This window comes from Hippopotamus amphibius, chromosome 1 (genome assembly GCF_030028045.1).
Source record: "Hippopotamus amphibius kiboko isolate mHipAmp2 chromosome 1, mHipAmp2.hap2, whole genome shotgun sequence".
NCBI lineage: Eukaryota > Metazoa > Chordata > Mammalia > Artiodactyla > Hippopotamidae > Hippopotamus > Hippopotamus amphibius.
The window spans coordinates 77,242,167-77,269,433 of record NC_080186.1 but is presented as its reverse complement, the minus strand read 5'-3'; the positions used below and the strand labels follow the sequence as shown (position 1 = coordinate 77,269,433).

General features: G+C 35.0%; 1 protein-coding gene across 1 annotated transcript in view; it reads right to left on the bottom strand.

Moving 5' to 3' along the window:
- The window catches only part of DNAI4 (dynein axonemal intermediate chain 4), a 123,672-nt gene that overhangs the window by 44,403 nt on the left and 52,002 nt on the right, over positions 1–27,267 (bottom strand). Inside the window, 1 exon segment of the mRNA XM_057717036.1 lies at positions 11,963–12,118. Coding sequence (XP_057573019.1) covers positions 11,963–12,118 — 156 coding nt within the window.

Genomic DNA, 27,267 nt, shown 5'->3' with positions numbered 1-27,267 from the left:
GGATTTCTACTCCAATAATGGAGCAGTAAACCCCACGTCTACTCCTGCCTGGCAGTAATAGAGCAGTAAATTCCCCTGTCAAAATAGTGTCAAACATGGGCTTCCCTGGCGGTACAGTGGTTAAAAATCTGCCTGCCAATGCAGGGGACAAGGGTTTGAGCCCTGAGCCGGGAACATCCCTCTTGCCTCAGAGCAACTAAGCCCGTGCACCACAGCTACTGAAGCCCGTGCACCCTAGAGCCCACATGCCACAACTACTGAGCCTGTGTGCCACAACTACTGAAGCTCACACACCTAGAGCCCATGCTCTGCAACAAGAGAAGCCACCGCACTGAGACACCCGCTCACCCCAACGAAGAGGAGCCCCTGCTCACTACAACTAGAGAAAGCCCGCATGCAGCAATGAAGGCCCAACGCAGCCAAAGATTTAAAATAAATAAATAAATAAAACATAGTGTCAAAGTCTGCTAAAAAGGAAAATTTAGAGAAGATCCAGTTCTCATGAAATAATGCACAAAATTTCTAAATTTCAACTGGAAGTCATTTATCATGCAAAGAACCAAGAAAATCTCAACTTAAATGAAACAAACAAACAAACAAATAAAATCAATAGATACCAACACTGGGATGACAGAGATGTTTGAATTATCTGACAGTTTAAAGTAATCATCAAAAATATGTTTCAAACATTTATGAACATGTTTGAAACAAATGGCATAATGGAAACTATTATCAAAGAAATAAAAAAAAATCTTAGTAAATTAATTCTAGAACCAAATGGATATTTTAGAACTAAAAAATGAAATAACCAAAATCTAAAAATTCAGTGGATGGGATCAACAGCAAAATGGAGGGAACTTGAAGACAGAACAATAGAAATTGAAGAGAGAACAACAGAAATTATCTAATCTGGAACACAGAAAGAAAATAATCTGAGAAAAATGAATAGAGGCTCAGAGGCCTGTGGGACTATAACAAGATACGTAACATTCACGTCATTCGGGAGAGGAGAAATAGGATGAGACTGAAAAAGTACTTGAAGAAATAATAGCTGAAATTTTCCAAAATTTGGCAAAGAATAACATACAAAACTAAGAAACTGAGTGAATTCCAAAGAAGAGAAACCTAAAGAAATCCACACCAAGACACATCACACTCAAACTTCTCAAAACTGGAAACAAATCAAACAAAAATATAGAAAGCATCAAGAAAGAAATGATGTCTTATATACAGAAGGGAATAATTTGAATAACAGCAGATTTATCATCAGAAACCATGGAGGCCAGAAGGAAGTGGCACACATTTTCTAAGCAATGAGAGAAAATAACTTTCAACCCAGAATTCTACACCCACTAAAAATATCTGATAGGAATAAAGGTGAAATTAAGATATTCTCAAATGAAAAAATACTAAGAGAATTTGTTGCCAGCAGATCTTCCCTAAGAATGGCAAAAGGAAGTTCCATAAACAAGAAGGAAATTATTTTAAAAAGGCATTTTGGAACATCAGAAAGAAAAATACAAGGGGGAGAGTAAAAATATGGATGAATACAACTTCCTATTTCTCTTCAGTTTTCTTAATTAAGTTTGATGGTTGATATAAAAATTATAACTAGCTGATACAGTACTAAATGTTTAAATACTCCATCTAAATATTTAAAGGAAATATTTCAGGCAAACATAAACAGGAGAGGGTAAAATTATGAAAAGGAAGGTAAGATTTCTACTCTTAAACTGGTAAAATATCAACACCAGTGGACTGCAATATGTAGAGCATCCACTAAAAAATCTCCACAAAGAAGTAAACTCAGAAACACTATGGATACATTAAAATGGAATTGTGGGGGAAAAATGAGTTATCAACAGGAAGACTGAAAATAAGGGAATGGAAAAAGGTATTCCATTCAAATGGAAATAAAAAGAAAGCTGGACTAACTATACTTATATTAGACAAAATAGACTTTAAAACAAAGACTAAAACAAGATACAGAGAATGACAAAATATAATAACAAAGGGATAATCCCAACAAAAAGAATAACACTTGTAAATGTATATACACCCAACATAAGAACACTTAACTACATAAAGCAAATATAAACAGACATAAAGGGAAAGATTTTATAATAATTTAACAAGAATTATTATAATTGTAGAGTAATATAACCATAATATATAATTGTATAATAATAGAAAGGGACTTTAACACTCCACTTACATCAAAGGACAGATCATCCACACAGAAAATCAAAAGGAAACATTGTGCTGAAACAACACATTAGACCAGATTGTTTAATAGACATACAAAATATTTCATCCAAAAAACAGCAGGATACACATTCTTTTCAAGGGCACATTGAATATTCTCCAGGAGAGATCACATGTTAGTCCACAAAACATGTCCCAGTAAATTTAAGAAGACTGAAATCATATAAAGCATCTTTTTTTGGCCACAAAGGTATGAGACTAGAAGTCAACTCCAAGAAACACCTGGAAACACAAACATGTAGTCTAAACAACATGCTACAAAACAACCAATGAGTTACTAAAGCAATCAAAGAGAAAATCAAAAGATACCTTGAGATAAATGAAAATGGAAATACAAATTAAAAATCTATGGGGTGCAACAAAAGCAGCTACACCTAAAGGAACTAGAAAAAGAACAACCCTCCCCCCACCAAAGTTACTAGAAGGAAGGAAACAATAAAGATCAGAGCAGAAATAAATGATATAGACACAAAAAAAAAAGAAAGAAAGAAAGAAAAAAATCAATGAAATTAAGAGCTGATTCTTTGAAAAGATAAACAGCGTTGATCAACCTTTAGCCAGATTTTTCAAGAAAGAAAGAGAGAGGGCTCAAATAAAATCAGAAATGAAAGAGGAGAAGTTACAACAAAACACCACAGAAATATAAAGTATCATAAGAGATTACTATGAACAACTACATGCAAACAAATTGGACAACCAATTTGTTGTTTAGAAGAAATGGATAAAGTCGTATAAATATACAACCTACAAAGACTGATCATAATAAAATAGAAACTTGAACAAACAGACGACTAGTAAGGAGATTCAGTAATTAAAAATCTACTAACAAACAAAAGTCCAGGACCAGACAGCTTCATGGGTGAATTCTACCAAATATTTAAAAGAAGGATTATTACCTATTCTTCTCAAATTATTCCAAAAGATTGAAGAGGGAACAATTCCAAATTCATTTTATGAGGCCAGCATAGATACAAAAATCAAAGACAGTAAAAAAAAAAAAAAAGAAAGAAAGAAAGAAAAGAAAGAACGAAAATAACAGGTCAATATCTCTGATAAACATAGATGCAAAAGTCCTCAACAAAATATCAACAAACCAAATTCAACAATACATTAAAAGGATCATATGTCATAATCAAGTGGGATTTATCCCAGGGAGGCAAGGCTAGCTCAGTATCTACAACTCAATAAACATAATATGTCACATTAACAAACCAAAGGATAAAAATCATATGATCATTTCAATAAATGCAGAAAGAAGTTTTGACAAAATTTAACATCACTTTATGATAAAAACTGTCAACAAAGTGATTATAAAGGGAACATACCTCAACATAATAAAAGCCATATATGACAAACCCACAGCTAACATTATAATCAACAGTGAAAAGCTGAAAGCATTTCCTCTAAGATCAGGAAAAAGACAAAGATGCTCTCTCTTACCATTATTATTTAACATAGAATCAGAAGTCCTAGCTACAGCAATTAGACGAGAAAAAGAAATAAAAGGCATTTAAATTGGAAAGAAAAAAGTAAAACAGTATTGTTTGCAGATGACCTGATACTACATATAGAAAATCCTGAAGGCTCCACCTAAAAACTATTAAAACTAATAAGTGAATTCAGTAGACTTTCAGTATAAAAATTAATGTACAGAAATCTGTTGCATTTCTATACACTAATAACAATCCATCTATCAGTTCCATTTACAAATGTATCCAAAAGAATAAAATACCTAGGAATAACTTTAATGAAAGAGGTAGAAGAACTGTATTCTGAAAACTATAAGACACTGATTAAAGAAATTGAGGTCAATGCAAATTGATGGACAGATATATCCTGCTTGTGGATTAGAAGACTTAACACTGTTAAAATGTTGGTACAACCCAAGGCAATCTCCACATTCAGTGCAATCCCTACCAAAATTGCAATGACATATTTCACAGAACTAGAACAAATAATTCTAAATTTTGTATGGAAACACAAAAGACCCAAAGAGCCAAAGCAATCTTGAGAAAGAAGAACAAAGCTGGAGGTATCATGCACCCTGATTTCAAGCTATACTCCAAAGCTATAGAAATCAAAATAGTATGATACTGGCATAAAACAGACACCACAGATCAATGGAACAGAATAGAGAGTCTAGACATATATCCACACTTTTATGATAAATTAATCTATGACAAGGGAGGCAAGAATATACAATGCAAAAAAGAGAGTCTCTTCAACAAATGATGTTAGAAAAACCAGACAGCTACACCTAAAAGATTGAAACTGCTCCACTTTCTTAAACCATATACAAAAATAAACTCAAAATGGATTAAAGACCTGAATTGAAAACCTGAAACTATAGAACTCCTAGGAGAAAACACAGACAGTAAACTTCCTGACATGTCTTAGTAATACCTTTTTGGATCTGTCACCTCAGGCAAGGACAACAAAAGCAAAAATAAACAAATGGGACTACATCCATCTCAAAAACTTTTGCACAGAAAAGGACACTATCAATAGAATGAAAAGGCAATCTACTGAACAAGAGAAGACATTTACAAATCATGTATTTGATAAGGGGCTAATATCCAAAATATATAAAGAACTCATACAAATCAATATCAAAAAAATAATCAGATTAGAAAACAGGTAGAGGACCTAAATAGATATTTTTCCAAAGCAGACATACAGATGGCCAACAGACATGTGAAAAGATGCTCAACATCACTAATGATCAGGGAAATGGAAATCAAAACCACAATGAGATATCACTTCAAACTCGTCAGAATGGCTAACATCAAAAAGACAGTAAATAACAAGTGTAAGCAAGTATGTGGAGAAAAAAGAACCATCATGCACTATTGGTGGGAATGTAAATTGGTGCAGCCACTGTGGGAAACAGTATGGAGGTTCCTCAAAAAACTAAAAATAGATTTACCATAGGATCCAACAATTCCACTGCTTGATATATATCTGAAGAAAATGAAAACATTAATTTGAAAAGACACATGCACTTCCATGTTCACAGCAGCATTATTTACAATAGCAAAGACATGGAAACAACCAAAGTGTTCATTGATAGATGAATGGATAAAGAAGATATATATATAATGGAGTAATATCCAACCATAGAAAAGAATGAAATCTCGCCACTTGTAATGACATGGATGAATCTAGAGGGCAATTTGCTAAGTGAAGTGAGTCAGAGAAAGACAAATATTGTATGATTTCACTTATATGTAGAATCAAAAAACTAAAATAAATAAACGACAAAACCAGAAACAGACTTATAGATACAGAGCACAAACAGGTGGTTGCAGAGGAAATGAGTGTAGGTGGTTGGGTGAAACAGGCAAAAGGGATTAAGAGGTACAAACTTCCAGTTATAAAACAAATAAGTCACAAGGAAGTAATATTTAGCATAAGGAATATCGTCTATAATACTGTAATAACTTCATATGGTGACAGATGGTTACTGAACATACCCAGGTAATTATTTCATAATGTATTTAAAAGTTGAATCACTATGTTGTACAACAGAAACTAATGTAATCTTGTATGTCCATTATATGTCAATAAATTTTAAAAAGAATAGCTAAAATTCCCAAAAAATAACAATATCAAATATTGCCAAGAAGAAAGAGCAACAGGAATGCTCATTCATTGCTTGTGGTAATGCAAAATGGTACAACTACTTTGGAAGACAGTTTCATAGTTTCTTAAGAAGCAAACATACTCAAGGGGTTTCCTAGGTTGCGCAGTGGTTAAGAATCCGCCTGCCAATGCAGGGGACATGGGTTTGATCCCTGCTCCAGGAAGATCCCACATGCTGTGAAGCAATTAAGCCTGTGCTTTAGAGCCTGTGAGCCACAACTATTGAGCCCATGTGCCGCAACTATTGAAGCCCACTCGCCTAGAGCCCATGCTCCACAACAAGAGAAGCCATGGCAATTAGGAGCCTGCACAACACAACAAAGAATAGCCCCCATTCGCCGCAACTAGAGAGAGCCTGCATGGAGCAATGAAGACCCAACACAGCCAATAAATAAATAAATAAATAAATAAATAAAATTTATTAAAGAAAAAAAAAAGAAGACGCTAACATACTCTCACTATATGATCCAGCAATCATACTTCTAGGTATGTACCCAAATGAGTTGAGAACTTATATCTACACAAAAACCAACACGTGAATGCTTACAACTGCTTCATTTATAGTCACCAGAAACTAGAAGCAACAAAAATATCCTTCGATAAAGTAATAGACAGACAAAACAGTGGTACATCCATACAATGGAATATTATTCAGTGATAAAACTAAATGAGCTGTCAAGTCATGATAAGGCACAGAGAAATCTTAGGTGTATATTGTTTACTGAAAGCAGCCAGTCTGAAAAGGCTATATATTATATGTTTCCAACCATATGATATTTTGGAAAAGGCAAAAACACAGAGACAATAAAAAGATCAGTGGTGGCCAGGGGTATAGACAGGGAGGAATGATGAATAGGGAGAGCACAGGAGAAATTTAGGTCAGTGAAGCTATTACATGTGAAACTGTAATGGTGGAAACATGATATTATGCATTTGTCAAAACTCAGAACGGTACAGCACAAGGATTAAACCTTAATGTAAACTATGAATAATAATATATTAATATGGGTAAATGAATTGTAACAAATGTATCACATTAATGCAAGATGTTAGAAATAGGGGAAAATGTGCATGGAGTTGGGACAGAGATTGAGTTATATGAATCTCTCAGTACTATCTGCTCAACTTTTCTAAAAATCTAAACCTTTGCTTAAAATGCCTATTTGTATTTTAAAATCTGAAACCCTATTGCAAAAGAAAAAAAAAAAACCCTAAAGAGAAAATAATTTTTCTCTGTGAATTGAGCTATGGCCTTATTCACATTCAAAAATGAAAATTATGGGCCTCTTTTTTCCTTGAATATGATAGTAGAAGGTTAAAATATAACCCATACATTCAAACTTTAAATGGAATAGAAATACTTCTTAAAGCAAATGTGGATCATATTTAACTTTTTCTCTTTGTGTTTATATCATAAACTCTCATAGTCAAAAGGGATCTTAGAGGTGACCTAGTCCTAGCTTTTATTTGAATTACTTCAATTCTCAATGAATCTGATCATTCAGCTCTGTTGCATACCTTTTTCTATGTTTTATTTTCTCCCTCTTCCTACTTCTGGTGTCTCCTACTCCACTAATGGACCATAATAATAAAATAAAATTTATTTTTACTTTGTGTTGTAATTATTGAATATAATTATATTATCCCTTTTTGTTTTTAAAAGCACACCCATACACACATGAAATAAAAACCCCACAATTTGAGACATTTTTCTTTTAGGACCTTCTATTAATACCTTGTTTTCATTGGAAGAATCAACATAGTGAAAATGACTGTACTACCCAAAGCAATTTACAGATTCAATGCAATCCCGATCAAATTACCAATGGCATTTTTCACAGAACTAGAGCAACAAATCTTACGATTTGTATGGATACACAAAAGACCCTGAATAGCCAAAGCAATCTTGAGAAGGAAAAATGGAGTTAGTGGAATCAGGCTTCCTGACTTCAAACTATACTACAAGGCCATAGTGATCAAGACAGTATGGTACTGGCACAAAAATAGAAAGGAAGATCAATGGAACAGAGTAGAGAACTCAGAGGTAAGCCCAAACACATATGGGCACCTTATCTTTGACAAAGGAGGCACGAATATACAATGGAAAAAAGACAGCCTCTTCAATAAGTGGTGCTGGGAAAATTGGACAGCAACATGTCAAAGAATGAAATTAGAACACTTCCTAACACCATACACAAAAATAAACTCCAAATGGATTAAAGACCTACATGTAAGGCCAGACACCATAAAACTCCTAGAGGAAAACATAGGCAGAACACTCTATGACATCCATCAAAGCAAGATCCTTTTTGACCCACCTCCTAGAATCATGGAAATAAAATCAAGAATAAACAAATGGGACCTCATGAAACTTAAAAGCTTTTGCACAGTGAAAGAAACCATAAACAAGACTAGAAGGCAACCCTCAGAATGGGAAAAGATAGTTGCCTATGAAACAACGGACAAAGGATTAATCTCCAAAATATACAAGCAGCTCATGAAGCTTAATACCAAAAAAGCAAATAACCCAATCCACAAATGGGCAGAAGACCTAAATAGACATTTCTCCAAAGAAGACATACAGATGGCCAACAAACACATGAAAAGATGCTCAACATCACTAATCATTAGAGAAATGCAAGTCAAAGCCACAATGAGGTATCACCTCACACTGATCAGAATGGCCATCATCACAAAATCTAGAAACAACAAATGCTGGAGAGGGTGTGGTGAAAAGGGAACTCTCCTGCACTGTTGGTGGGAATGTAAGCTGGTACAGCCACTATGGAAAACAATTTGGAGGTTCCTTAAAAAACTAAAAATAGAACTACCATATGATCCAGTCATCCCACTACTGGGCATATACCCAAAGAAAACTATAATCCCAAAAGAAACATGTACCATAACGTTTATTGCAGCACTATTTACAATAGCCAGGACATGGAAGCAACCTAAATGCCAATCAACAAATGAATGGATAAAGAAGATGTGGCACATATATACAATGGAATATTACTCAGCTATAAAAAGGGATGAGAAGGAGCTATATGTAATGAGATGGATAGACCTAGAGTCTGTCATACAGAGTGAAGTAAGTCAGAAAGAGAAAGACAAATATTGTATGCTAACTCACATATACGGAATCTAAAAATGGTACTGATGAACTCAGTGACAAGAACAAGGACGCAGATGCAGAGAATGGACTGGAGAACTTGAGGTTTGGGGAGGGCGGGGGTTGACGGGGAAGCTGAGACGAAGTGAGAGAGTAGCACAGACATATATATACTACCAACTGTAAAATAGATAGCCAGTGGGAAGTTGTTGTATAACAAAGGGATTTCAACTCGAGGATGGAAGATGCCTTAGAGGACTGGGACGGGGAGGGTGGGGGGGACTCGAGGGAGGGTGGAGGGGGAGTCAAGGGAGGGAGGGAAAATACGGGGATATGTGTATAAAAACAGATGATTGAACTTGGTGTACCCCCAAAAAATAATAAATAAATAAAATTAATTTAAATTAAAAAATAAAAAAATAAAATAAAATGGCAGGAGTCACAGGAGGGAGGGGATATGGCGATATGTGTATAAATACAGCTGATTCACTCTGTTGTACAGCAGAAACTGGCACAACAGTGTAAAGCAATTATATTCCAATAAAGAGCTTAAAAAAAAAAAAACTTGTTTTGGATCAATGCCTTTAAAGGGGGTGGGATAATACATCCAATTTTGAAGTGTCATGTAATTTTTAGCCTAAGATTGAATTTTTCCTAGCAATTTTTGGTATCTTCTCAAAGCAAACCTACTGTATGGACATTAACACTTAAACAACAAAAAATAATGTTTCCTTAGTGGTTACTAACAATTCATTCTTCCCCTTCACTTGGGAAAATGAACTGGTCTTCATTGTAAACAACTTTCAGTAAAATATGGACATAGTCTACATAACTGTAAATATCATTTAAAAAAAATAAAAAGATATAGGTGACACATGTAAAGTTTAAATTTTCTTAACTTTAAACTTGAGAAACAATGGTAGACCAAGTTCTAAGGAGCTAGCTCCATAAATCTGTTTCTCTGAAGAATATGTGATCATTATAAATAAGGTAATTGTTTTCTGAAAATTATCAGTTTTTTTAAAACTTGGCTTTTCAAAATATTTACTGATTTACTATTTTTAAATATTACATTTATCTTTGGGTCAAAATTAGTGAGAGCAGAAATACTTAAGTTCAATTTATGAAAATTTACCAAAACTTTGCAAAACTTTGCCAGGGTATAGTTATTCTGAAACAAAGACCGTCCCTTAAAGTAGTAATATCATTCTAGAAGAAAAAGATTCAAAAGTTCAGAATATGGAGAGAAAAATTATATAATCACAAAATAATCAGCAGTGGAACTTAACAAACTTCTTATAACTGAACTTTGTAAAAATTCTCTCACAGCAGTACATCTGGAGAACCACAATTTTGTGTTGGCTTTAATTATAACACTTAATCTTAAAACTCAAAATACTGAAAGCTAAATTTGTGATGCTAGATTTCCAAGCCTTGGTAATATTGACATTTTGGCCAGATAATTTTGTTTGTTTGTTTTGGGGGCTGTTCAGTGAATTGACAAATTTTTAGCAGTATTCTTGGCATCTACCCAAAATGTCTCCATAGTCATGACAATTAAAAATGTCTCCAGATATTGCCAAGTGTCCCCTAGGAAGATAAAATTGTCCCCAATTAAAAGCCATTGCTGTTAATGTATCTCCATTTTATATTGCCACAGAGCTTACATATTTTTTTTCTTACAAGTTATTTAATATGCAGAAAGAAAAAGAGAAAATGATGAAATCTATATGTATGAAAAAGAGCTTAAGAGCAAGAAGTGACAGAGAAAGACACAATCTTTGAAACTCTTGACAGGTATCCAAGAAAAAAAAATTTTCAGTTCAAAGTCCAATATGAAAGAGTAACAATGCTATTTTTGAATAAAAGTTGTACATTTCATGCTCCATCAGAAAGAAAATATTGTAACTGCTACAAAAGAACTTATTAAAAATGCCATGTGAAAAAAATCATTCCAAAAAATCTGAAATAGCAAGACACTAATAAAATAAATTTTAAAAGATACAAATAAATGGAAAGATAGTCCATGCTCGTGGACTGGAAGAATTAACATTGTTAAAATGTTCATGTAACCCAAAGCAGTCTACAGATTCAATGCAATCCCAATCAAATTCCAGTGGCAGTTTTCATAGAACTAGAACAAATAATTCTGAAATTTGTATGAAATTACAAAAGACGGTGAATAGTCTAATCTTTAGAAAGAAGAACTAAGCTGGAGGTGCACACTCCCTAATTTCAAATTACACTACAAAGCACTAGTAATCTAAACAGCATTGTATTGACATAAAAACAGACATATAATCAATGGAACAGAACAGAGAGCCCAGAAATAAACCTACACATATATTATCAATTATTTATGACAAAGGAGCCAAGAACATACGATGGGGAAAGGACAGTCTCTTCAATAAATGATGTTGGGAGAACTGGAGAGCCACAAGCAAAAGAATGGTACTAGATTACTATCTTATACCAAATATAAAAATTAACTCAAAATAGATTAAAGACTTGAAACATAAGACCTTAAACCATAAATCTCCTAATGGTCTTAGCATTGATTTTTCAGATCTGACTTCGAAGCAAAAACAACCAAAGCAAAAATAAATGAATGGGAAATGCAGGGTATTATGTTAAGTGACATAAGTCAGAGAGAGAGAGACAAATACCGTATGATTTCACTCATGTGTGGAATGGAAAAAACAAAACTTATAAATGCAGAGAATAGATTTATGGTTATTAGAGGGGAAGGAGGTTGGAGGTGGTAGATGAAACGGGTAAAGGGGGTGGGCTAATTATAGGGTGACACAGTAACTAGACTTATTGTGGTGATTACTTTGTAGTGTATACAAAGATCAAATAATTATGTTGTATAATTGAAACTAATATACTGTATATACCAATTTTATCCCAATTTTTAAAAAGCTGAAATAAATGAAATCTTACTTTTCTCTAAATTACTTCCTGCAAGTCTTTGGTCCCAGTCTTTAGAAGGTATGCTCACTTTACTGCTTGAATCAACTGTAGCTCGTTTTACTGGTAAAGATGAAATCTCCATAGCATTGTAAGAATCATACAAATCCCAAGTAGTGGACATTATGCCTAAATAAAGAAACAGAAAGGTAAAAGTTATTTTAAAACAAATTCTAATATTTTAGCTTATATATAACTAGTTATAGCAAAATCTAAGATAAGAATATCTATTGTTTAGGGAAAAAATACCATTGTAGAAGTACATAATGATGAAAAAGACATAAATTAAGAGGACACCTTAAGAGATTCTTAGCCATTACACTTTTAGCATCTACAAATACCTTAATGTTTTAGTAATAGCCCCAAATAATCCTCACATCCATTCTGATCCTCACACCTTCCTCCCTCTAGCCCAAACTGGTGCCACATAATCTCAACAGTCTGTCGGTATAGGGCTGCCTTGATATGGCCCTGGACAACCATGTTATAATAAGGTTTTAATGTCCTTTACTTAAGGTTAACATATAATATGCTATATTCTACAGTACTTTTTATTTGTAATCATATAATTCCATTTTTATCAAGTTAAATTTCCTACATACTTATGTGTAGAGATTGTACTTGGGAAAGTGATAGACTCTGCTCAGGAAATTTAAAGAATAGTACAGTTATTACCTTCCCTCTTTAAATTTTTGTTTAATTTATCTATATTTACCCAAATGAGCAAATATAGCAATGGCTTCCAAGCAAAAATTGGTAATGTTATTTATCTTTAATATATAAAAATGAAAAGATCCCAACCCCTTTTATCGCTGATACAACAATGAAATTCTCATATAGAAGTTACTTTATCAGTGACCATGTAATGATATATTCCTACATGCTAACCTTACTAAACTTTCAGGTGAAGGACAGTGATTTAATAAAAAGTTATTTTCCCTGAAAACCAAAACAGGATCTAGACCTAATAAACACAACTACTTCGTTGTTAGAACTTTTATTTTCAAGACGTGGAATGAAGAACTCTGGTATTTAACAATGTTTTCAATTAGTGAGAATGTTAATTCACATTTCATAATAACATTTCTATCTCAATGAACTTATCTTAATAGTATTTAACAAAGTCAGGCGCAGAGTAAATAAATACCTAGTATATTTTGCTGAATTGAAAAGGGTACAATTTCCATGGTCAAAAAGTAAAAGACCTTAGAAAGAAATTATTTCTTTGAATATTGAATTACCTAACCTTCTTTTTTCTTCCTTTAACTAAAAGTTTAGTAAGTTGAGCATATAGAAATATATTGTTACATGGTCACTAATAAGATAATTGTTACATAAATAAATATAAAAGTCATAAATGAGCGATGTTAAGATGTTAGGGTGATTTAAAGTTGTTTCTTCTTTAAAGATAAATAACATTGGTAATTTTAGTTTAGGTAACATCATTACAATTGTTCATTGGAATAAATTTAACTAACCTAAGAAACAGATATTATGTACATGCCATAACATCATGTGCAAAATAGAATAATAAACAATGAGTGTGACTTCCAATTTTATAGTCATATACTATTAAAAGCATCTTATTTTAACTACTATCAGAAAAACATATTCCTAACTATGCCTATGTTTTGAGCATTTCTGAGTGTAAGATTGTGTAAATAGTTTTCACAAGTTTTAAAACATTGTTTCTATCTACTAGTTTAATTCAGACTATAAAAGAGTAACTATTGGCCACATAACATTTATAGAAAAATAATTTTATTTTAGCTAAGTAAAAAGACATGCTTACTGTAAAAGGAAAGGTAAATGAAACTTACATTTCCATCACCTGGAAATAATGACTGCTAACATTTTCATGCATGCCCTTCCAGATTGATATAAATATATGTCTTTGTATATGAACAAATACATATGTATATTTTTAATAAAAATGAGCTCATATCACATATACCTTTTAAAAAGAATTTTTATTGTAGTATAATATGCATAGAAAACACATTGTTTTTATGAAATCTACCAAGTTTTAGGATTTAACTGTATTTTCAAAAGTTAGCCAGGAACACTAATACATTAACTGAATTATTTATTTATTCGAAATGCCACTTCTATAATAAATTATTGTAGGTATACTGTTAGGTTGGAAACTTTTTCCTCAGTTTTTGTGAATCTTTATAGAGGCAGCTTCAGCTAAAATGACATTTCTGGCTTCTCTATGTCCTTCATTCACTCACTGCCCGGGAAAGAGAAATGACTAATCCTATAGGAGAGTTTAGGAGAAGAAACTGCAGCTCTGTCACTTCCGGATTCTTTTGTTAAGTCTGCCCACTTGCAGGAAGCATGCATTCTGGTCTGTTCTCACCCATGCAGAAGAGGTCTGTACTTTTCTAGCTGTGCCAATTACTGTTGGTAAGATCTATGCTGGAGGGGAAAAATAGCAAGTCCACGTAGCTGTGGATTTAAGGCTACATTTTTCAATTAACTTCATCAGTAATAAAGGTACTATTTTTATTTCCATCTCTCTGACTCCTGAATCTCTTTCAATTTCAACAAAAATCAGGCAAGGAAGACATGCTTTTTTATTCATCCATAAAATCTCAATATTTACTTGGTCTGTATCAAATTCTTTAACATAAACTGTGCCATTAGTTTTTAAATTTTTATTGGAGTATAGTTGATTTACAATGTTGTGTTAGTTTCAGGTGTACAGCAAAGTGAATCAGTGATATGTAAACATATATCCACTCTCTTTTAGATTCTTTTCCTATACAGGTCATTACAGAGTATTGAGTAGAGTTCCCTGTGCTATACCTATTATTTTAATAAAATCTTTACTACTGTGAAATATATACCTTCACAGAAGAGTATATAACACATATATGTGTAATGTAAAGAAAGAATTAATACCATGTACTCACCAACCAAGATAAGAAATAGAACAGCCTCAGTTGCTTAGAAGCCCCTGGACACTCTCCCATCATAGGTCTCTTCCTTCTAGCTACCTCGAAAAGAAGTATTCACTTTTCATAACTTTTGTTTTGATCCTTCCTTTGCTTTGTTTTAACCTTTTTTTCTCCTGCGGCAAATGTTATTGGGGTCCTGCCTGTATCCATTCTGCATTACCTCTTACTCTCCAGTCTCCCAACTAACAGCACCTGCATTTCTCTGCTTGGGTCCATCTTTGACCACTAAGGCCACTTTGATGTCCACAAATTAGGCTGAAATTGCCAAGGACTAACAAGCCCATCAACCATCAAACAATGTATACCTATATAATCCACTGTCTAGTTAAAAAAACAGAATAGCAAACACTAACACAGTTGCATAAGGAGGAAACAAAACCACTATTAGGTGAGGACAATTAGATGAGGACTCCCAAGAGAAGACAAGCAGAACCATCTGGGCCATAATCTGACTTCAGCTCCCTTGAGAGTTTATGAGACACTTATAGGGAAATCATAGGGTGAGACCATGATTAAGTCCTTGGAAACACAGAGCTTAAGCCACTACCAGCACCTGACAAGCTAGGCACTGAATGTCCACAAAAACATGGTCAGGTAAGTGGGCTACTTTGTGTTTTCTCTTCACCATGACTTCTCTGCAGCTCTCAGCAGTATGGTAAAACAGAACATGTCTGTGCAATGAAATGAGTTTTCTCAACTTACCTAAGGAGACCTATTGGAAAGGAGAGCGGGGACTACAATAAGAATGTTAAAAAGCCAGCTAGATACAGAGATGAATCTGGGCAGATTCACCTGAGCATTCTGTGCTCACGTTAAGATGATGGGACTTGCAGTTTCCAGTTCCACAGTTAAGGGGCTTGGAAGTTGCCGTTCTGCACTAACAACAAGTAGAAAATTAAACAAACTGAAAAATCAGCACCTCTTCTGGGATCTTAAAAAGAGATAAGGACACAGGGGAAAAACTGCTGCTTCTAAGATTGGTGAGTCACAGTGTACTGGAGCAGAGACTCAGAAGTAGAAACTTCTTGGATAGGAAAACCTGAACTGTAAATGATGAATTGGTGAAGGCTCAGTGTGGACAGGTCTGGGAGTTAAAAACTCTAAGGTACCCAGTCATAGGGAAGCCCCCACATTTTGTGAGCTTTATCTCCAGGAGCTGGACCAGATGCCCAGAGTGCTTATCAGAAAAAAAAAAAAAAAAAAAAAAATCCCTCATGCTTCTGTCAGGGGACGGGGAAAAGGAACCATTTTGAAATATAACAGAGCACTCTGTTCTTAATAATGCCTGCCCTCAGAATAACTAGTTAACCAGAGAATAGCCTGCCAGGGTCTTTTCAGAGCCTAGCTGACCTGAGGGAAGGGAAATACACAGCACCAGCACACTGGAGACATCTTGTCCTACCTAAGGGTGGAAAAAAACCTGAGACACATTTGTGAAGTTCATCATCCACAGGCATATGAAGCTAATCAAAGGACTGTTAGCATGCCTCCTCCACATCTTACCACCACATTACTGAAGGCCTGATTTACCTGATACGTCATGTATGTCTATCAAGAAAAAACTATAAAACGTACTAAAAGATAAAAAAAAATTTGAAGAGGTACGGCAAACATCAAAACTAGACATGGCAGGGATATTGGAATTATAAGACCAGGAATTTAAAGCAACTATGATTAATACTAAGGGCTCTAATGGGTAAAGTAGACAATATGCAAGAACAGATTGACAATGTAAGCAGAGAGATGGAAAGCATTAAAAAAGGACCAAAAGAAAAGTGAGAGATCAAAAACACTGCAGAAAAATGCCTTTGGTGGCCTTATTAGTACACTGGACACTGCTGAGGAAAGAATATCTGAGCTTGAAGAAATCTCAACGGAAATGTCCAAAACTGAAAAGGAAAGAGAACAAAGAGTGAAAAATATAGAACAGGAGAGAAAAAGACAGAAATCCTATTTGAAGACATAGTGGCTGAAAACTTCCCTAACCTCGGGAAGGAAATAGACACCCAGATCCAGGAAGCCCAGACAGTGCCTAATAAGAGAAAACCAAAGAGACCCACACCAAGACACATTATAACTAGAATGTCAAACATTAAAGACAAGGAGAGAATATTAAAAGCAGCAAGAGAAAAACAACTTGTTACATACAAGGGGACCCCTATTAGACTACCGGCAGATTTTTCAGCAGAAAGTTTGCAGGCCAGAAGGGAGTAGCATGATGTAGTAAAAGTGCCGAAAGAAAAAAACTTTCAACCAAGAATACTCTATCTGCCAAAGTTATTCAGAATTGAGGGAGACATAGAGTTTTCCGGATAAGCAAAAGTTAAAAGAATTTATCACCAATAAACTGCTGTTACAGGAAATGCTAAAGGACCCTTTCTGCCTGTGGATGCTGCCCAGTAAGCGTCGTTGAAGTCTCCCCGCTCCATTGCCATTGTGTCTAAGTCACAGTCTCTCAAAGAGCCTGAATAGCTGACGAAGCTCTTCATCGGAGGTTTGAGCTTTGAAACAACTGATGAGAGTCTGAGGAGCCATTCTGAGCCATGGGGAACACTCACAGACTGTGTGGTAATGAGGGATCCAAACACCAAGCGCTCCAGAGGCTTCGGGTTTGTCACATAGGCGGAGGTGGATGCCTCCATGAGTGCAAGGCCACACAAGGTGGATGGAAGAGCTGTGGAACCAAAGAGGGCCATCTCAAGAGAAGATTCTCAAAGACTTGGTGCACGCTTAACTGTGAAAAACATTTTTGTTGGCGGTATTAAAGAAGACTGACAAACATCACCTAACAGATTATTTTGAACAGTATGGGAAAACTGAAGTGATTGAAATCATGACTGATCAAGGCAGTGGCAAGAAGCAAGGCTTTGCTTCCGTAACCTCTGATGACCATGACTCCCTAGACAAGACTGTCATTCAGAAATACGCCACTGTGAACGGCCACAACTGTGAAGGAAGGGAAGCCCTATCTAAGTAAGAGATGGCTAGTGCTTCATTGTGGGAAGACATTCAGGAGCCTTTCTGAAACCTTGAAAATGTTAAAGTATGTGGGCCGAGCGATGGGATTCAGAATGTCCTGCTTGAGCAGTGGAGGAGCTGAGGGTGCGGGGCGTGGAGACTAATATCACCCTGTTTGGCCCTGAAGGACGGCTGGTTAGCCAAAGATGGGTAAGATTCCTCAGAGGAGGAACAACCTAAGACAGGCACAGTCGCAGAGGGGCCAACAGGGGTGGGGCACAGACCCCCAATATCTGAGAGAGGTCTCCTGCCCCCAGGGCTGTTTTGCTCTCCAGGCCCAGCTCAAATCCACACCTGCTCAACTTGGACCCAGGAGGCAAACAAAGATAATTGCCTCAGTCATGTGAGGCCTTTGATTGTTTATGAGTGTAACCTGAGAATGTTAGCTGAAGAACTCAATAAAAGCAACCTGGAATGAGTCAGCAGGGCTCTTGATCCGAGAGGTCTTGAGCCCCCCGGTCCCACTTTTCTCTTCTGTCTGTGTCTGTGTCTTCTTCAAGCTTGCGGCACCCGTCACTCACCTCGAGTCGCCGAGCTGGTCTCGGCACTTCATCCAGCCAAAGAGTTGAAGTGATTCTGGAAATCTGAGTGGAGGTCATGGAGGTGGTTGTGGTGGGAATGACAACTTTGGTCGTGGAGGAAACTTCAGTGGTCGAGGTGGCTTTGGTGGCAGCCGTGGTGGTGGTGGATATGGTGGCAGTAGGGATGGCTATAATGGATTTGGTAACAGTGGAAGCAGTTTTGGAGATGGCAGACGCTACAATGATTTTGGCGATTACAACAATCAGTCTTCAAACTTTGGACCCATGAAAGGGGAAAACTTTGGAGGCAGAATTTCTGGGCCCTATGCTGGTGGAGGCCGATACTTTGCCAAACCACGAAACCAAGGTGGTTATGGTGGTTCCAGCAGCAGCAGTAGCTATGGCAGTGGCAGAACGTTTTAATTACTGCCAGGAAACAAAGCTTAGCAGGAGAGGAGAGCCAGAGAAGAGACAGGGAAGCTACAGATTACAACAGATTTGCGACTCAGCCAAGCACAATGGCAGCAGGGCCCAGCTGCTACAAAGAAGACATGTTTTAGACAATACTCATGTATATGGGGGGAAAAAAATCTCGAGGACTGTATTTATGACTAATTGTATAACATGTTATTTTAGTTTCTGTTCTGTTGAGAGTGTAAAGCATTCCAACAAAGGGTTTTCATGTAGATTTTTTTTGCACCCATGCTGTTGATTGCTAAATGTAATAGTCAGATCATGACACTGAATAAATGTGTCTTTTTTAAAAGTGCTGTGTAAAGTTAGTCTAGTCTGAAGCCATTTTGGTAAACTACCCCAACAGTGTGAAGTTAGAACTCCTTTAGGGTGATGCCAGGTTCCATTCAAAATTTATTTACAACCTGCTTGGGTGGAGAAGCCATTGTCTTCAGAAACCTTGGTGTAATTGAACTGACAGTTACTGTGTTGTGACCTGGAGTTCACTGTTAAAAGGGTCACCCAAGCAAAGTCATGGAGTTTTTTGGTTATTAATATGATTGTTGGCACATCCTATGCAATATATCTAACTTGAATTATGGTATCAGATAAATTTATAGATGGGAATGAAGCTTGTGTATCATCCATTATCACATGTAATAAATAAACAATTTAATACCCTCTTGAAAAAAAATGCTAAAGGGACTTCTTTAAGCTGAAAAGAAAGGATGCTTATTAGTAACAAGGAAACATGAAAGAACAAGTCTCACTGAAAATATAGTAAAGGTAGTGGATTAATCACTTTTAAGCTAGTATGAAGATTAAAAGAAAAAATAGTAAAAATAGCTATGATTACAATAATTATTCAATGAATACATAAAATAAAAAGATATAAAATGTGACATCAAAAACATAAGATATGGGAAAAAATCTTGAACTTTAGAATGGGATCAAACTGAAGTTTTTATTCCCAAATCAGTCAATGTGATATAGCAGATTAACAAAACGAAGCATAAAACTATATGATCATCTTAATAGAGGAGAAAAAGCATTTGACAAAAGTCAACATCCATTTGTGATAAAAACTGACAACAAAGTGGGTATAGAGGGAACAGACCTCAACATATTAAAGGCCATATATGACAAGCCCACATCTAACATCATACTCAACAATAAGAAGCTGAAAGCATTTCCTCTAAGATCAGGGATAAGACAAGGATGCCCCACTTTCCACTTTTGTTCAACATAGTATTGGAAGTCCTAGATGGATAAAATAGGCAAGAAAAAGAAATAGGCATCCAAATAGGAAGGAAAAAGTGAAACTGTCACTCTTTGCATATGACACATACAGAAAACCCTAAAGACTTCATCAAAAAATTGTTAGAACAAATAAAGGAATTCAGTAAATTATAGGATACAAAATCAGTACACAATCTGCTGCATTTCTATACACCAATAATAAGTTATCACAAAGAGAAATAAAGAAAAAAATCCTATTCACAAATGCATCCCCCCTCTCCAAAAAAAAAAAAAAAAAACACCACCTAGGAATACATTTAAACAGGAAGGTGAAAGACCTGTATATTGAAAACCAAAAGACATTAGTGAAAGAAATTAAAGAAGACACAAATAACTATCTATATATGGATATTTCACGCTTATGAATTAGATGAATAAGTATTGTTAATTGTCCATACTTCCCAAGGCACTTCTAAAGATTCAATGCAATCTCCATCAAAATTCCAGTGACATTTTTCATAGAAATAGAACAAATTGTCTTAAAATTTGTATGGAAACACAAGAAAACCCAAACAGCCAGAGCAATCCTGCGTAACAAGGAACAAAGTTGGAGGCATCATACTCTTCTTTGAAACTATATTACAAAGATATGGTGATTAAAACAGTATTATATTGACATAAAAACAGACACATAGATCAATGGAACAAAATAGAGAGCCCAGAAATAAACTCACACATATGTTGTCAACTAACTTGTAACAAAAGAGCCAAGAATATACAATGGAGAGAGAAATGTCTCTTCAGTAAGTAGTGTTGGAAAAACTGGACAACTACAGGCAAAAGAATGAAACTAGATCACTATCTTACACCATACATAAAAATTAACTCAAAATGGATTAAAGACTTGCATGTAAGACCTGAAATCATAAAATTTCTGGAAGAAAACATAGGAAGTATGCTCTTTGACACTGGTCTTAATAATACTTTTTTGGATATGTGTCCTCAGGCAAGGGATACAAAAGCAAAAATAAACAAATGGGACTAGTGTATCAAACTAAAAGGCTTTTACACAGCAGAGGAAACTATCAACAAAATGAAGTCATCCTACTGAATGGGAGTAGATATTTTCAAGCAATATAGCTTATAAAGGGTTAATATCTAAAATATACACAGAACTCATATAATTCAACATTAAAAACAAACAACCTAATTTTAAAAATGGGTGGAGGACCTGAATAGACTTTTTTCAAAGATGTCATACAGAAAGCCAACATGTACATGAGAAAGTGCTCAACATCACTAACCTTCTGGGAAATGAAAATCAAAATCCAATGAGATATCATCTCATGCCTGTTAAAATGGGTATTATCAAAAATACAAAAAATAAGTGTTGGCAAAGATGTGGAGAAGAGGGAACACTTGTGCACCATTGGTGAAAATGTAACCTAGTGCAGGCACTATGGAAAGCAGTATGGAGGTTCCTCAAAAAACTAAAAATAGAACTGCCATATGATCCAGCAATTCCACTTCTAGGTATTTATATGAAGGAAAGGAAAACATTAATTTGAAAAGATATATGCACCCCCATGTTCAATGCAAAATTATTTACAGTAGCCAAGATATGGAAGCAACTTAGGTGCTCCTTGATGGATGAACGGAAAAGAAGATGTGATATTACATAGCCATAAAAAAAATGTGATATTACATAGCCATAAAAAAAAGAATGAAATCTTGCCATCTGCAACAACATGGATGGATATTGAGAGTATTAAACTACATGAAATATGTCAGACAGAAAAAGATAAATACCTTATGATATCACTTATATGTGGAATCTAGAGAGAGAGAGAGAGCGCGCACGCGTGCTACTCCTGAACACAGAGAACAGATTGGTAATTGCCAGAGGCAAGGGAGTGAGGTGTGGGCGAAATGGGGGAAGGAGGTTAAAAAGCACCAACTTCCCTCTACAAAATAAATAAGGCATGGGGGTGTAATGTACACAGTGGTGACTATAGTTAATAATACTGTATTGTATATTTGGAATTTGCTAAGAGAGCAGATCTTAAAAATACTCTTCAAAAGAAAAAAGCTTTTCTATCTATGCATGGTAATGAATGTTACCTAGACTTATGATCATGATCATTTCACAATATATACGAACATCTAACTGATATGCCATACACCTGAAACTAATGTTATATGTCAATTATATCTCAATGAAAAAAATAAGATAAAAAAGAATTAGAGCTGAAATCAGTAAAATCAAAAACAGGAAATCAATAGAGAAAGTCAGTGAACCTAAAAGTTGGTTCTTAGAAAAGATCAATAAAATCAATAAGCCTCTAGCCAGGATAACTAAGAAAAAAATTACTAATATCATAAGTAAAAGAGATAATATCATTACAGACCCCATAGACATTAAAAAGATAACAAATGAATACTATGAACAACTCTATGCCAATAGATTTGATAACCTTGATAAAATTGTCCAATTCCTTGAGACAAAATCTGCCAAAACTCACACAAGAAGAAATAGAAAATCTATATAGCCCTATATCAATTAAGGTAATTGAATCAATAATTGATAATCTTCCAACACTGAAAGCACCAGGCCCAGATAGATCCACCGACTTCTACCATTAATTTAAGGAGAAAATTACATCAAATTCTTGCAATATCTTTCAAAGGATAGAAACAGAGGGAATATCTCTTTACTCATACTTTGAGGCCAGCGTTATTCTAATACCAAAAACAGACAAAAACACCATAAGAAAGAAAGATGGCAGACCAATAACTCTCATGAATATAGATGCAAAAATCATCTACAAACTATTAGCAATCAAATCCAACAATATATAAAGAGAATTATACATCACAACTAAGTGGAGTTTATCTCAGGAATGCAAAGCTAGTTCAACATTGGAAAATTGATTGATGTAATCCATCACATCAAAGGCCAAAGAATAAAAATAACTTGATCATACTAACAGATGCAGAAAAAGCAGTTGAGAAAATCCAACACTCATTCATGATAAAAACTCTCAGTAAACTAGGAACAGAGGGGGAACTTCCTCAGCTTGATACAGAACATCTACAAAAACCATAGCTAATATACTTAATAGGTTTCTTCTAGAAACTAGATTTTCCACTAAGATCAGGACCAAGGCAACAATGTCCCCTCTCACCACTCCTTTTCAACATCCTACTGGAAGTCCAAGTTAATGCAGTAAGATAAGAAAAAGGAAATAAAAGAAATACAGATTGGAAAGGAAGAAATAAAGCTGTTTTTGTTCTCAGATGACAATCGTATATATAGAAAATCTGAAAGAATTAGCAAAAAACTACTGAACTATTAAGTGATTACAGCAATGTTGCAGGGTACAAGGTTAATAGTATACAAAAGTCAATCTCTTTCCTATATGCCAACAATTAACAAAGGAATTTGAAATTTAAAACAATATGATTTACATTAGCACTCCAAAAATGAAATAGGAATAAAATCTAACAAAATACTGTATGTACAAAATCTATTACGAGGAAAACTATGAAACTCTGATGAACAAAATCAAAGAATGAAATAAATGGAGAAATATTCCATGTTTATTGATAGGAAGACTCAGCATTGTCATGATGTCTGTTCTTCCAAATTGATCTATAGATACAATGTAGTCCCAATCAAAATCCCAGCAAGTTATTTTGTGCATATTAATGAATTGATTCTAAAGTTTATATGAAGGGGCAAGAGATCCAGAAGAGCCAGCACAATATTGAAGACAAAGAAAAAAGTTGGAGGACTGACACAACTCAACTTGAAGACTTACTACAATGCTACAGTAATCAAAACAACAGAATAGATTCTGTTGGAGGGACAGAATAGAGAGCTCAGAAATAAACCCACATTAATATAGTCAACTGATCTCTGTCAAAGGAACAACAACAACAACAAAAAACTGGAGCAAAGAGAGTTTTTTCAACAAATGGTGCTGGAACAACTGGATATCCAAATGCAAAAGAAAAAAAAATTAAACTAGACATAGATCTTACATCCTTCAGAAAAATTAACTAAAAACTCATTGTAGACCTAAAAGTAAAAAGCAAAACTAGAAAACTCCTAGAAGAAAATATGACCTTGGGTATGGCAATGACTTTTTAGAAACGACAGCAAAAGCATAATCCATTAAGTAATAATTGATAAGCTGGACTTCATTAAAATTAAAAATGTCTGCCCTGTAAAAGGAAATGTCAAGAGAATAACAAGACAAGCCACACACTGGAAGAAAACATTTGCTAAAGATACATCTGAAAAAGGACTGTTGTCCAAAAAATACAAATAACTTTTGATCCTCAACAAAAAGAAAACAAACAACCAAATTTTAAAATGGGCCAAAGAGCTTAACAGACACCTCATCAAAAAAGACATACAGATAGCAAGTAAATATATGAAAATATGCTCCACATCATATGTCATCATGAAAATACAAATTAAAACAAAAATGAGGAAAGTTCCCTGGAAGTCCAGTGGTTGGGACTTGGCACTTTCACTGCTGGGGCCCATGTTCATCCCTGGTCAGGGAACTAGGATCCGGCAAGCCAAACGAACAAATAAACAAACAAACAAAACTAAATAAAACAGCTACTACAACACACATTAGAAGTGTCAAAATCTGGAACAATGACAACACAAAATGCTGACGAGGAGCTTTCCTGACGGCACAGTGGTTAAAAATCTCCCCGCCAATGCAGGGGACACAAGTTTGAGCCCTGGTCTGGGAAGATCCCACATGCCTTGGAGAAACTGAGCCCCTGCACCACAACTACTGAGCCTGCACTCTAGAGCCCAAAAGCCACAACTACTGAGCCCACATGCCACACACTGAAGCCCACATGCCTAGAGCCCTTGGTCCGCAACAAGAGAAGCTACCGAAATAAGAAGCCCAGGCACTGCAATGAAGAGTAGCCCCCACTCTCCACAACTACAGACAGCCCATGGGCAGCAACAAAGACACAACACAGCCAATAAGTTAAAAATAAATTAATTAATTTTAAAAAATGCTGATGAGGATGTGGAATCACAGAAACTCTCCATCATTGCTGGTGGGAATTCAAAATGGTATAGTGGTACCATTTTGGAAGAGTGTGGTACTTTGGAAGACTGTGTGGCTATTCCTTACAAAAATAAAAATATTGTTGCCATACAATCCAGCAGTCATGCTCCTCGACATTTACCCAAAGGAGTTAAAAACTATGCCTACACAAAAACCTGCACACAGATATTTATAGCAGCTTTATTGATAATTGCCAGAACTTGATCCAATCAAGATGCCCTTCAGTAAGTAAATGGATAAATTAGCTGTGGTACATCCAGATAATGGATGGTTAAGAGTCTGACTACCTATGTTCTACAAGCCTTCCATGAGAGAGGAGAGGATTTCAGAGGAGTCTTTGTGTGTAGCATTCAGTTTGCATTGGGTTAATCTCCTTGGGTTTCTTTTGTTGTTATTTTGGGGAGATTTTTTAAGTACCCATGTCTTGATCTGTGCCTGGTGTTCCCCAGCTAAAGAGCCTCTATTTTGCCCTCTCCAGAGAAGAAATTTCTGACACCTTCCAGGGTAGAAGAGGGGAAGTTGCTCAGAGAATGTACTTGATTCTATTTTGTGATTGAATTATACTTCATTGAGTGTATTTACACATTTTGCCTATCCATTCATCCATCGATGTACATTTCAGTTTCCTCTACTTTTTGACTATGGTAAATATTGCTGCCGTGAGCATGTGTGTACATGTATTTGAGTACCTATTTTCAAGTCTATGAGGTATATACCTAGGAGTGGAATTGCTGAGTCATATGGCAATTCTGTGTAACTGAGGAACTACCAAACTGTTTTCCACAGCAGCTGCACCATTTTACATTCCCAACAGCATTGTATGAGAGCTCCAATTTCTCAAATTCTTTTTCTATTTGTTTTTTTTTATTTATAGCCATTTAATGTGTGAGAAGTAGTAACTCATTGTAGTTTTGATTTACATTCCTCTAATGACTAATATGTTTAACACCTTTTCCTGTGCTTGTTGGCCATTTGTTTTCTTTCTTTGGAAAAATGTCTGTTCAAGTCCTACGCCCGTCTTTTAATTGTATTGTTTGTCTTTTTGTTCTTGGATTATAAAAGTTCCTTATGTAGTCTGGATACTAGACCTTAGCAGAGATAGGATATGCAAACATTTTCTCTCATTATGTAAGTTGTCCTTTCACTTTTTTGATAGTTATTTGATGCACAAAATATTTTAATTTTGATGAAGCTCAATACGTCTATTTTTTTCTTTTGTTCAGCATGCTTCTAGTGTCATATCTAAGAATCTATTATCAAGGCAAAGGGTAAAAATATATACCCCAGTTTTTTTCTAAGAGTTTTATAATTTTGGCTCTTACATTTAAATTGTTGATCCACTTTGAGTTAATTTTTGTATATGATATGAGGTCTGAATCCTACTTTTTTCTTTTGCATGTGGCTATCTAGTTGTCCTAGCACCAGCTGCTTAAAATGCCATTTTATCTCCATTTAATGGTCTTGGCACCTTTATCAAAAATCATTTAATCATATACGTGAGGGTTTATTTCTGGAATCTCTATTCTATTCTTTTGGTCTATATATCTATCTTTATGCTAGTACCACCCATTTTGATCACTACAACTTTATAGCAGGTTTTCAAATCAGGAAGCATGAGGTCCCTAACTTTGTTATTTTTTGAGATTGTTTTGGCTACTTGGGCATCCCTTGATAGTCCATATAAATTTTAGGATGATTTTTTTTCTATTGTTGCAAAAAAGTCTTTGGGATTATTTTGGGTGGTATTCTCATCTTAATAATATTGTCTTTCAATCCATAAACATAGAATGTATTTCCATTTACTTAGGTCTCCTTTAATTTTTTTCAGCAATGTTTTATAGTTATCAGTGTACAAGTCTTTCATCTTCTTGGTTAAATTTATTTTGAGGTATTTATCATTTTGGATGCTATTATAAGCACAATTACTTTCTTACTTTCCTTTTTGGATTGTTCACAGGTAATATATAGAAATATAACTG